The sequence below is a fragment of the Ixodes scapularis genome, unplaced genomic scaffold, assembly GCF_016920785.2.
Source record: "Ixodes scapularis isolate PalLabHiFi unplaced genomic scaffold, ASM1692078v2 PGA_scaffold1__304_contigs__length_218370807, whole genome shotgun sequence".
NCBI classification, from domain to species: domain Eukaryota; kingdom Metazoa; phylum Arthropoda; class Arachnida; order Ixodida; family Ixodidae; genus Ixodes; species Ixodes scapularis.
Window position 1 is genome coordinate 68,975,435 of NW_024609846.1, and position 13,754 is coordinate 68,989,188.

A 13,754-nucleotide genomic window follows, 5' to 3' on the forward strand; every position below is an offset into this window, starting at 1 on the left:
CCAATGGCGTGTCGCTTACCATGCACCTATAAAATCGATCTCTTTTTTTGTGCAGATAAACCGAAGGCTGGCTGACGCAGTGCCCCGCACCAGCTTTTTCGATTGCATGCGCCTCCAGCACATCTCTTGCGCCTCCAGCACCGCATGCTATCGAAAAAGCTGGCGCGGGGCACTGCGTCAGCCAGCCTTCGGTTTATCTGCACAAAAAAGAGATCGATTTTATAAATGCACGGTAAGCGAAACGCCACTGGTTGTTTCGGCGTTGGTTGGCTGTGTCGTGTTTTCTTGTTTGAGCCGTTTTTAATAAAACTTCAGTTGATAGTCAGCGCTTGTCCTGTGCTCTTCTCTCGTTATCTTCGTCTTTTTGCGCGCTGTTTCCAATTTCCTAAATCATGAACCAACTCACTTGCATCGCAACCTTAAAAACACGCAAAAAAGAATCCAAGTTCTGTAAAAACAAAACCATAGTTTTCCTAAAGTGAAATTTGTGCCAAAAAAATGGAAGAGAGAAAAATGTGTCCCAAATGCTCCAGCCTCTACCCTTTCTTTTTTTAGCATCGGCGGACCGAAAATAATTTATACAAAATGAACTGTGTAGTGTAAACTAATGAAACATTCTGGGAATACTCTCGTTGTGTTGTGTTAAACACAACAACGTGGTGTTGTGTTAAACACAACAACGTTGTGCTTAAAGCGCAGAACAAGCTAGAAGGGTTGACGCCTTTTTCAGGGGCGGGTTTGGGGTGTACGAAAAACCACCGGGATTCTGCGGTGCCTTGTCAGGAAGAGGTCGTATATAATATTCCTCTGCGGTGCTGTTTTCCCCACGTAGGACATACTGGTCGGTGTTTAAACGATCGTATAATAGAGCACAAAAGGGCAGTTAACAATAATGCAACGAACTCGGAAATTGCTAAACATGTAGTCAAACGCAACAACTGTGTGCCAGAGTGGGAGGGCACTGAAGTCTTACACAAAGAGAAGGATAGCCATAGGGGAGTGTTAAGGGAAACTATGCGTATTTTAAGCTCTGGGAACTGTATCAGTTAACCTTCTTTATCTCTTGATAAGGGAGCGAAAAATTTCTAGGTTTATAATTCATGTTTCTTTTTTAAGATCGGTCAATTGTTGTGGGGTTCGGGTTCTTCTCTTTTTTTGGGTGTGGTTTATTGTGTTTTTTTTGTCGGACAACCTTGTTTGTCTCCCGACAAGGGAACAAAAGAGTTCGTAAGTGTTGCTGGGTTCTGTCTGACCTTGCCACAAGCGGAAGTTCTTGCATTTCCTTTTCGAATTAGTGTCCCTTTTTTGTTTCGGGCGCGTATGCTTTTTTGTGTGTGTTTGTCGGTATAGGTTGAAAGTTAGGGTACACTGTGAAGTGGGCGAGGAGGTCTTTTGAATTGTGATGGAGGTCTGGGACATATATATAAGGCGATGGTTGTTAAATACATTTCAAACTGTCTTAGAGACTTCGTTGTTCTGTCCGTTTTTTAACTACGTCTCAGGGTTACTACGGACGTCATTCAGTACCTCGCTTGCGTTTTTTACCATTCTTCACTAACTCTCTAGATGTTGGAGGATGTAAATATGTCATTTTTAAAACTCAACGTTTTTTGCAGAACTTTTTTTTTTTTTTTTTTTTTTTCTGGGTAGGGTCGCCCTTTAATATAGGTGGTGTTGACAGGCTACGTGGTTTAACTCGGGGTTGGGCATGCAGGAGGGCAACCTCCGCACAAAATTTAGAATGTCTTACGTAAAATCACGAATGGTTTACAGTCCGTGGTGTTTATCTTTAATGAGAAAATTTAACGGATAAACTTTGTTTTTAGAAACACCCTTTTTAGTTTAACATGCAAGTGTCTAGTGTGGATTTGGAACTCACCCGTGAAATAAAAATACTGAAGCAAACAGGACGAAATTAACAAGTTTGCACTCTTGATTGGTGGTTGGACGTCCCTCGGTATACCGAGAAACCCCGTTGAGTTGGTTCGCAGTTTTTCTGGCCGCCACCAATTCGAAAAATTTATATATATATATAAAAAAAAAAAAAAACTATACAATTTTGTGTACTTTTCTAAGCATAAAAAATGTCTACAATAAGTTAGAACTTGGTAAATGCATTGATAGATATTTTACACTTTTTAAACCTGGATCTTTCGAGCTCTAATGTGGGAAATGAGGGCTGTGAACTAACTACTCCTGAATAGCATAAAACAAAATGCTTAGATACAAATAAATATGCTATATTCAAATGTACGTTGAAGAAAAACTTCACAGCAGCAATACGATATGAAAAGTTCTTTAAAGTTCTTTGAAGGGGATAAACTTCACTGAAGTCTATATTTTGTCCGGGTTTGCGTTGGTACAATTTTACCCGAAACCATTCCGTTAGGACAACTTTTTTTTATCACCGATTAATGGGCACATGAAACGAATTTTGGGCTTTTTGGGCTGCGATAAATGAACTTAGATTTGGATTTTACAAATAGCATATCGTTTAGTGCGCCAAAAGAAAGGAGGTAGAAAGTCAAAAACCTGATTTTCGGTACAAAAATTTGAAAACACAGCGGACTATTTCGTACCTCCTTCCCTTCGAAAGCTCTCTGCCTTTTTACTGTCATACATCCGCGGTACACAAAGCGCGTCACCCAGCCCAAACGCACGTCGCACGACACCGGACTTCACTTATTCCACTCACACTTAAGCTGACAGTGCGGTAGAAGTTATGCACTTGCCGGACCAATCAGCCGCCTCCATTTCCTCACCTGCCCTCATTCTCTACTTGTGGGTATGCTCGAGGGAACGTGATCCCGTGGCAAAAGTGTGTCTAGCCCAACGAGCACGTAGCTTCCACAGTACTGTCAGCTTCGGAGTCAACGGAGTGGGAAAACAACTTTTGTTGGAGTTTTGAGGGACGGACTAATCTTCCAGGGGGATAATGGTGGTGTCTGGGTACACAAACGAGGGTCAGAGCAAGAGGGGAGTCCTTTCTTTCCGTCTTCTTGAACTGTTTGCTACAGTGCGCGATTTGTGAGTTGAGCAGGAAAGCTAAGATGGGAAAAGTTGAAAAATTGTTTCATGACCCCTTGAATATCAGCATTGAATGAAGAACATATTCAACTAAGGTAACTCTTTTACACATGAGTTAAGCACTTGTCACTTTATTTATGCGGAAGCAAGAGGCATTTCTGCATGCACTTGAGAAATAATTTGATTTAGAATACTAATGGTGCAATTTGTTCTTGAAAATGCTTTTAATTAGCTTGGCATTAAAGGTTGCTTGCTGATTTGACAATCCGTACCACGAGTAAACTTGGTAGCTGTTGTGCTCGTTTAAATACTTTAATTTCGAACATATTCATGCTTTGAATTTATTTAAAATCTTACAGCATTTTAATTTTGAAATTTAAAGATATACGCTTGGTCACCAAAACCCTCAAAGCTTGTTCCATTAATAAACATATATGGCAGGTGCCAGGTATATCCGCCCGTAACAACCGAGAAAAAGAAGAACAGAGAGACTCCTCCAGGTATAAGATGATGTGTACTCGAATGAATATTTTTTTAATCTTTAACCTAATCATTACTGTATTGATAATTGGAAATATGTTACCTGTGAAAACTGTGATAAGGCATGAAACACACAAAAATATTCATGCCTACTCGCTTGAACACACGATTGTCGTAGGAACTCTTGTTCGTTAAATGTATCGATAAATGGAACTGTCCAACTACGAAGGCTGTAAATAGTGCTAGTCTGCTTCTCAGGATAATATTTTGAACACTTGACGTCGCTTTTTATTTTAACATTTCTATATACCGCCACTGGCTTCACGGCTGGCAGCGGGTTAAAAACGAATAAATGAAATACCACCTTAGTACCACTCCACAGTGTCTCCTTAGTGTTTTTTTTTTACCGTTTCAAGCTTTCTGATAAAATTCGATTTTGACTGAAAAGTCATTGTACGTTTCTTTTTGAATGATGTGAACTATTCAGAGCAACTTAGCACTTCATGCACAAACTCTGAAGCGGCTTAACTATTCCTATGCTATAAGTTCAGCTTGAGCGTGCCTGAAATGGTCTGAAGCGCGAGTGGCTCAACAGCGCAAAGCAGACAACACGACTTAAGTTAATGCAACCTCAATATATCTAAAATTGAATCCTCAAATTTTTTTTTATAAACATACGTGGAACTAGTTCTGACGACTGTATAAGATAAGAACTTAAATAGGCGTATTGGTTTAGGTAGGTTGCCTTCATGTGCACTTTGCTTGGGGTGATGACATCTGGCCATTTTGTTTTGAACGCTTATTTGTATTTTTTTGTTCTGAAGCGCGTGAAAGAGCATGTCCCTGAACGCACTCGTGGCGCTGACTCTGCTACGGCGACTTTTTGTTTCCTGCGATTTCTTTTGTTTTTCTCTGTGAGCATGTGCTGTCGGCATCGGTACTACAAACGATGGCATCACCCTAAACAGAAGGACATTGAGGCATTCTAGGATTAGGCATAAACATGACCTTTTACTTTCATAACTGGGCATGCAGCAACTATTTCTAAGTGGCTGTTGAAGATTTTAAATCTGTTACTTAAATCCCAGGTGGTTTTCAACGTGTAAAGAGAGTCCATCTAAATATCGCAGTTCTGGAGAATGACAATAAGTCACTGCTTCTTAGACGCAGCACTGAAGCTCATATTTTAATCTGTAATCTTCTGAACGCGAGTCCTAATGTACAAAGTAAAAACTTTTGATTAAATCCAGAACTTTATTAATATCCTTTAGCTAAATCAAATATTGTTTTCACAGGTGGTAACCGAGTCCGTAGCCGTAGGTTCTCAGGCCATGACCGTAGCGAAGTCCGTAGGTGCCCAGACCGTAGCCGTATCCGAGGCCGTAGCCGTATGTTGGGACTGCGTGGACAGCGGAGAGCGCCGGGGCAGCGTAGGCGGCGACCTTGGCGACCGCCGGGACGGTGTGGACAGTGGCCACAGCCGGGGCCGTGTGGACGGAGGCGTAGCGGGCGACCGGGGTGGCCACGGGGTGCTGGCTGCGGTAGCTGCTCACGCTCGACACGTGGGACACGGCTGCTCCGTGGTGGACGGCGGTGACGGCTGGGGCCACGACTCTGCTGTACACTGGGGCGGCGTGGTAGGCTGCCACCGGGGCCCTGTAGCCGTACAAAGGACTGGCGTAGCCAGCAAGGGCGCTACCGGCCAAAGCCAAGAGGACACATGTGCGGAACTGAAAAGGGAAGAATATTAGCAATCCAAGAAGGCGTACACCAGAAATAGTGCACTACATTCAGCCATAAAGGGTGACTTTGAAGTGCACTTTTTAAAAGCTGGGGTTCTCGGAACGCGACGGTTGGAAAAAAATATATTATAGATTAGTTTTCTGTGTGTTGCAGCCTTAACATATTTGTTTTAACAATATTTTCTGAATCTGAAAACCAAGCGCATGAAACAATGTTTTTAAACAATGACGGAAAGGCGTTATTGAGACTTGTAACAGCTGCGGTTCATCTCATTGATATCTATGCACCTCAAAGGTTTTCTTAAAGTTGGGGTAATATCTAGAACACTTATATCCACAGAGTGCCGAGTTTTGTTGGGAATCTGTAAGGTCACAGTTCGGATTAAAATTACGAAAGCTACTGAAGTTAACGGTAGATGTTTGCTATTTACAACTAAAAATCAGTAAAAGGAAACGTACGGCGAACATGATGTATGGTAGTTCAGCTTAGTCAGGACAACTTGTAATGAACAGGAGAATTGTCGCTCTTTTTATACCTCCTGTAGTGCGTCAAACCCGACTAGGCGGGGCCAGCATGGCACTCAATAAACGAGCGGAGAAAGGTATGCGTGTTTGGATCACGTACTACGTTTACTGTAACGTCGACCTTTCCGCTTCTATTTTGATTCAACCGGAATCAAGTGGATTAACATTTGGAAAACGGTTGGGATAGGAGAACTAGCAGTCTCTCTTCCCCATACGTGACTGACTTGTTTGCTTTCGGCATGCCGACGCGTGGTTTAACGGGAAGGATTATTTACAGCAGGCTTCATAAGCGAGAAGGCACCGCAAGGAAAGATCTAGCTATATTCAAATACACACAAATATAAATTAAAAAACAACAAGAAAAACATCCATACCCGAAAGACTAAAAAATAATGTTTAATTGTGTAGTTTATTCTTTTATCTTTAATTTGTTCATCCGGCTGAAGCGGTATTTTTGTTTTTATATCTAGGCTGTAAATGATCCAATGATCTCCTGAGGCTTGTTCATTAGTCAATTGATAAATCCACGCAGCGATTATTCCATCTAATTAAAATCAGCATTTGGGAATATTGATGATAAAGAAATGCTTCCTGTTCGGGTGAAGCAATGTTTTTTTTTTCAAATATATATTCTTTAAATCAAAGTGTCGAACCCAACCCAAACCCGACCCAAACACTGAAGTAAAACCGTTATTTCTGACCGAACCGAAACAAGTCGATACTCATATGTGCCGGTTACCGGTTTATTTGAAAATGGCCCGCTTAATAAAGCCGCTTTTCTTTTTGCGGGTGGCGGCGCGAAGTCTATTTAACATTCACCACGGCAACGTTAGGGGCGCAGTGTTGACTATACAGACCACAGCGACGTGGAGACAGCGCATTAATAATTATAAAAAAAAAAAAAAAAACATTTCACGTCTATGTACAGCACGTCTCGACGTTGGCGCGTCGTCTCAGAGGCGTACACTTTAATAACTGTCTATGGCTAACAAAATTGTGGCACTTTGCGGGGCAATTGTATTGCGTACGTGAAACGTTCTAGAATCACAAACATTTATTGAACACCCCGAGTTTTCAGTATTCAGGTGCCTAGGTTCACGGCGCTTTTTATCGGATATTTTAACGCGTAATATGCGTATACTTGATAGCTGTTCCCAGAAGGAAGCGGTACTACCTCTAATCGTTCTGATAAACCTGGTGATCTCCCACACGTTTCCGTAATCCGTACTCTCAAGCTTCTGTCCCTCAGTGCGCACGGGTGGTCGAGCCTCTCCTCGCCTACCCCTGTGGTCAGATCACCTTTTCGTTAACCAGTTAGCGTCGAGCACGTCACTCTTCCTCTCTCACCCATCAACGAATTAGGGTTGAGCCTCGCGGCCACGTTTTAGAGCGCAGCTCTTAGGGGCCCGTTTCCGGCTTGAGCGGCGTCGGCGTCGCCGTCGCCGTTGGCGTCGCCGTCGGCGTCGCCGTCGGCGTAACCGCGCGGTGCATCATGGGAAATGTCCCATAATGCACCGCGCGAGCCCCCCACCGGGGTCACGTGACCTCGTGGGGGGGCACGTGACCCCCCGAGGTCACGTGACCCCGGTGCATCATGGGAAATGTCCCATAATGCACCGCGCGAGCCCCCCACCGGGGTCACGTGACCTCGTGGGGGGCACGTGACCCCCCCGAAGTCACGTGACTCCCCTGAGGTCACGTGACCCCCGCCGATGTCGCGTGACCCTTAATGACGTCATCGTCACTGATGACGTCACCGGCATCCACATCGTCATCGTCATCATCACTGATGACGTCATCATCACTGATGACGTCACCGGCATCCACATCGTCATCGTCATCATCACTGATGACGTCACCGGCATCCACATCGTCATCGTCATCATCACTGATGACGTCACCGGCATCCGCATCGTCATCGTCATCATCACTGATGACGTCATCAGTGATGTCACTGATGTCGTCACCGGCATCCACATCGTTATCGTCATCGTCACTGATGACGTCACCGGCATCCGCATCGTCATCATCACTGATGACGTCACCGGAATCCGTATCGTCATCGTCATCATCACTGATGACGTTACCGACATCCGCATCGTCATCGTCATCATCACTGATGACGTCATCAGCGACGTCACTGATGACGTCACCGACATTCGCATCGTCATCGTCATCATCACTGGTGAAGTCATCAGTGACGTCACTAATGACGTCATCGGTACCCGCATCGTGATCGTCAATGATGACGTCATCAGTGACCTCAGTGATGACATCATCGGCATTGGGGGTCACGTGACCCCCAAGGTGACGTGACCCCCCAAGGTGACGTGACCACTCCCTGGTTAGTTTAACCCCCCCCCCCCCAGTGCCCTTCCCTCCTCCTCCTCAAGAGCTGCGCTCTAATTCGGCGTTACAGGGAGTTGTAAGCAGCTTTCACTTTTTTATCTGGTCTTCACGATATGCCGAACACCCATCCAAATAACGTTTCACGTTAAAAGCTAAAGACCTATTTGTTTGTTTCTTTGCAGATGAACCTTTGTTTCTTTGCAGATGAACCTCCTTAAAAAAAGCGAATAATAATAAAAAAAAGAAAGCCGTTAACAACTCCCTGAAACGCCGAATTAGAGTGCAGCTCTTGAGGAGGAGGAGGGAAGGGTACTGAAGGGGGGGGGGGGGTCACGTGATCTCGGGGGGTCACGTGACCTTGACGATGGCGATCTGAGGACGTCATCAGTGACGTCACTGATGACGTCATCAGTGATGACGACGATGACGATGCGGATGTCAATGACATCATCAGTGACGTCAGTGACTTCACTGATGACGTCATAAGTGATGATGACGATGACGATGCGGATGCCGATGACGTCATCAGCGGTCACTGATGACGTCATCAGTAATGATGACAATGACGATGCGGATGCCGATGACGTCACCAGGTTGCATGCAACCTGGATTGCATGCAACCTGGATTGCATGCAACAGGTTGCATGCAACATGTTGCATGCAACTCCCGAAGGAACCCGAGGTCCTCCCGAAGAAACCCGAGGTCCTCCCGAGGTCCTCCCGAAGGAACCCGAGGTCCTCCCGAGGTCCTACCGAAGAAACCCGAGGTCCTCCGGAGGTCATCCCGAAGGAACCCGAGGTGCTTCGGGAGGACCTCCGGAGGACCTCGGGTTCCTTCGGGAGGGCCTCGGGCCCCTTGGGAAAAATTTGCCCATAATGCACCGCGCGGTTACGCCGACGGCGACGGCGACGGCGACGGCGACGCCGCTCAAGCCGGAAACGGGCGCCTAAGAGCTGCGCTTTAAAAGACGGTTCTTTTCGTGTGTTTGCTCTGCGGTAGCAAAACTGGAGACGCCACTGGAGAGTACAAGCCACGAGAAGCGCGACACAGGGGCGCTGGTCGCGTGGGGATCTTGAAGCTGCTAAGGGAAGGTTTTTTTTAATTGCAGCATGTTGCTTCTTTTTCTTTCTCTCCTGTATTGTTTGAATCCCCTTTCTACTTTCCTTCATTGTCTTTTTTGTTTTACAGTCAGTCATTTGAAAAGGATAGTCTGCGAGTAGGTTCATGTAGAGCTGCGTGCTGCCTAATTGACTTCCCATGTGAGTACTGTGCTTTGGTACAGTTTATGATCAGGTAATTGAAAGAAAATGGTGTTTGCAATAAAAAGTCAAAATGATGAAAGGAAAGTAAGCATTTATGTGCTCTGTCCTCATTTCTTGCACAACACGGCCTCTGATGACAAGTTCTTTTCTTTTGTTCCTATTATGTTTTATGCAGATTGGACCGACTTGGCTTTTTTTTTTTAGCGACTAAAGCGCGAGACACATGGACGGCAGAATCGTCCGATCCGACGTCCGATCCGACAGTCCGAACGCCGCTCCGAATCGCCGCACGCGACAGTTTGAGACACACACTTCCCACCTTGCATGCGACACGACGATCCGTTCGGCTGCGCCCAGGAGATCCAAGCACCCCAGCGGAAGTCCGCGTTCACAGATCTCTGGTCCCAGGTTGACGGTTTAGCTCACACCAGGGAAGTTAGAAGCGCGTTCTCGCTAGCGCGTGCATTCTTTGCCGGGGCCATCTTTCTCGAATGGGTCAGCGGGATCCACGCCTCCGGCTTCCCGTCGCCCGTCCCGTTTTCTTGTTCGTCCCGACAGACCCAGTACGTCATCATACAGACCCAGTACGTCATCATGATGTTCGCGCTAGCTGTGCTCTCATTGGCTGGACGCATCCGACAATCCGCCCGCCGTGCGAAACTATCTGGCGCGTTGGACGCACGTCGGATCGCCGATCCGACGCCTGAAGCGACCAAATTTTTCGGATCTGGCAGTCGTACTGCCGGATCGGACGTCGGATCGGATGGATTTTTCGCGCATGTGTCTCGGGCTTAAGAGTGGTTAATTTCTTTTATTTTTATTTTTTTTTTTTTGCTTAGCGCAGAAAGTTTAGGAGTGGTCGTGGTTTAAGCTTAGAGTTAATAACTGATTTAAATGGCTTCGAGCATGGTGGAAACGGTAACCGAACCAATATTTCACCTGCATCACTGAACCGAAAAAAAAACCGGTATAAAATGCAAGGCTACTGATCCCAAACCTGAGTCGAACCTTTAGTGATGGGTTCAGAATACCAGATTAAACAAGTAACGGCAATAATTATTTCGCCAGCACACTTTTTCTTTTAAAAGCCTTGAGCCCGGAATTCAGTCCAGAGGTGGTTCTGGCTTTGTTACTTGCATGGTCATCTTTGAATCAAGTCTCATGCTGATAAAGGGTTGTACTGTTTTCAGGTCCGTGATTTTTGAACCCCTCAGGTACCGCAGTCTCCAGTGAATGATGTTCTTCCTTATCAATAGGAAGGAGTTGTGGTTCCGTTCAGTTTCTTCTAGCTCATAATCTTCAACAGACAATACACACTAAGACTGTTTCAATGTGCTACAGCGGCTTGCACTCGTGCTTCTCTCTTTTACTACCCTTTATTGGAGTAAACACCCTTTTTATACTTAAAAGTGGGTGCTGTTACGTGGAACATTACTCATTGCTTAAAAAGGTCTTGCAATCATATTTAAGCGTCTGCCTTTTTTGCGGTTTTCACGTTTCTCAGGGTTCGGGCAAGCCAGCGGGCACGGAGAGAGTAACTAAATATTAGTGCGTCATATTTTAACCAGATGACGCGAAAACCTTCTCCACCTAGGGGGACGACCCACGGTGCCGAAAGCGCGCGATATGTGATTTCTTTAGTCCTGGGCTTACTACTGGTCAGAGCCACTAAAACCTTCTTTTTAGTCAAAGTAGAAATTATAATTGGCGCGAGCTGTTTCAAATATTGATAAAAGTAGTTTTTGTTGAGTATTTTAGATCAGAAAAGAAAGAAATGCAGTTTATTGTGAGCCGCGTGTTTGCCCACAGCACCGAACTTGCCTCAGATGGCCTCAGAGATAGGCAAAGACTAAGAAGAAGCAGAACTCCACCCAGCAATGACGAGCCATCAGCATTGACTCAGCCATCTCCTTAGTATTCCTTTTATTCTCATTCATTAAACATTTTTCTTAATCCCAAAGTCTCACAGTATAAAGTACGGAAACAAGAAATGACCCGTCGACATACCCGCCGCCGAGCGGTGTAAAAGGCGGCGCATACTAGAAAGGTGTAATGGGATCAGGCACCGACGAGCGGCGAGCGTAGAAAGGTCCCGGATGTACGCGGCGGCGCTGCAGTCGAGGATCCGACCGGTTCCGAGCGTTCCGAAGGCCTTCGGCGAGCAGCTTTGGCTTGCGGTTTGGCCCTTTGGCGGCAAGGCAGTGCGAAGTGGTTCCCGTTCTGAATTGATTTTTACCCCGTGTTTGCTGTCGTTTGGGGCCAATGAAGTGTCATGCCAAATTAGCGTTTAATCGCGCAGCAAATGCAATGCGAGCCGCCCTGGCTGCCCGCTTCATACTGCCTATCCAGAACATGTTTTAGTTGTGCCCTCTCGAGCCGTCTACACGGAGTGCGGCAGCCGTGAGCGCTCGCTCTGCTCACTACCCCTGCTCTAGGTTACGACCACTCAAGCGACCAAGGACGCCAGGAAGAAGTTTATTTTTTGCCTGTTTTGGGGACTTTAATTTGTCTCTAACTTAAAAAAAAAGAAAAAAAGAATTCGAGAAAAGAAAAGTTTTATTAAGTTACTACTTTCAGTTCGCTCAGGTTCGGTGAAAATTAAAAACCACTAAAAAAGTCCTAGCAGGGCCCTTTTAATGGCTATAAAGGTAACGGAAAACATTTTGCTGCTGGAAAGGAAGTTAGCGGCCTCATTCACCCTTCAAATCGTTTTAATAAGGCTGTTTTAGCCATTATATTGAGCTAATATAGCCTTTACCAATGCTTTTGACTTGGAGAAGCATTGTTTGAACTTCGACATTTTATGCTGTATGTAAAATATTAAGGACAAGAAAGCTACATACTATATTTTCCGCACCACAGTTGGACTACACGTAATAAAAAGTTGAAAATTTTCACGGACAATCTACAGCAACAATACTTGGCAAGAAACGTTTTTTCTAGCTTGCTCAGTATGTTGAAACGTGAAGGATTTCATGAGTAACATAGAGTTAATGTTGATCTATGAATGATATAAGCGTCTTTGTAAGTTCATACAGCAGGCATTTCTCAAGGGGTGCTGTGTATGATAGTTTTTACGTTCAGATTAGACATGACGAGTGGACTATGCACAGGGTGCGGACTATATAAGCAAACACTTTTATTTTTGACTGCAAATTCGTTCTGCAGAATATATACCAGGAACGGAATATAACCTGGAAGGTACGGTACTAGTAAGCTTTTTAATTGTGGTAGCGGTTACCTCGCAATGAAGGTCTTCCCGTTGTCGAGTATTTAAGGTGGTGGAGTAGTCAACAAGGGTCGTGATTCTGGCTTCGTGCGGGTTTTATTGTGTTCGTATTTATGGATGCAACTGTTTCTGGTACGTACCCTTTGTAGAGTTGTTGCTTGAAAAAAAAAATATATCTAGGCCCGTGTTGCTAAGATCGCATGCACCCTATTTTTAGGACTTTCGCCCGCACCCTGGGGATATTTCTCAACACCCTTTGGAGGTTTGAAGGTCACCAAGGAGTGATTTTAACACTGGGGGTATTAATGAGCTTACACTCCTTTAAGTGTGAAATATATGAGCGGGGTTTGGAAATTACTTTGAATGATATTTATTACACCACATTTGTTAATTAAATAATCTCTTTACATCTACCACATTGCGTAGGCTGTGAATTACACTCCTATATATTTATAATTATTAACTCAACCAAGAAAGTGCTAGGACAAAAAGTAATCAAAGAAAAGTGGTTTACACTTTTTGGTAAAACACAAAATAACTTTTTATTCTTTAAACGCATTTTGCATAGATCACACCAAAGTAATAGAGAGTTTAGGTCAGTCTGCGGGGAATCGATGAACATGAGAGACATTTTAGACGCTTCTATAAATTGTACAATCTGCGTAAGTTTTATGGTTTATGATATTTCTGATGCGATGTCGTTAATGTTTGAGCAAGGTCTCCAAAACTGACCCTCGCGAGACGCTTGAGAGGACGGTAACGGAAACTGATGCAGCACCGCAACACAGTGTATTTTACTGGACAAATAATTAGTCAGCCAACCAAGAATATTCGATGATAATCCCGAAGATGCCAAATTTCAGTAGAAAAAGAACACGAAGAACCGTATCGAATGCTTCCTGGAAATCCAAGAACACAAAAATCCACTTCTGAACCTTTGTCCTATAAAGGTATATTGAGTGAGTGAACTAATTAACCTGGGTGACAAGACAAACCAACTCTAAAACTATGTTGTTGCGTTGTAAAATATTTGTTAAATTTTAGATGCTTTAGTATACTTGAGTAATTATTATACTCAATGGTTATACATCATGAAGTGGAACATTAGCCTCCACTTAGAAATACTGTTTTGGACACCA

At 44.5% G+C, this 13,754-nt stretch overlaps 1 protein-coding gene across 1 annotated transcript; it reads right to left on the minus strand.

The window, feature by feature from the left end:
- Positions 1-4,796: 4,796 nt before the first annotated feature.
- On the minus strand, positions 4,797-11,695 carry LOC8023102 (cuticle protein 64-like; the record flags this gene model as incomplete). Its single annotated transcript, XM_042290222.1, has 2 exons — positions 4,797-5,163; positions 11,682-11,695. Coding segments are annotated over 2 exons (381 nt in total), but the record flags the coding sequence as incomplete, so codon positions are not given.
- Between the last annotated feature and the right edge of the window lie 2,059 nt (positions 11,696-13,754).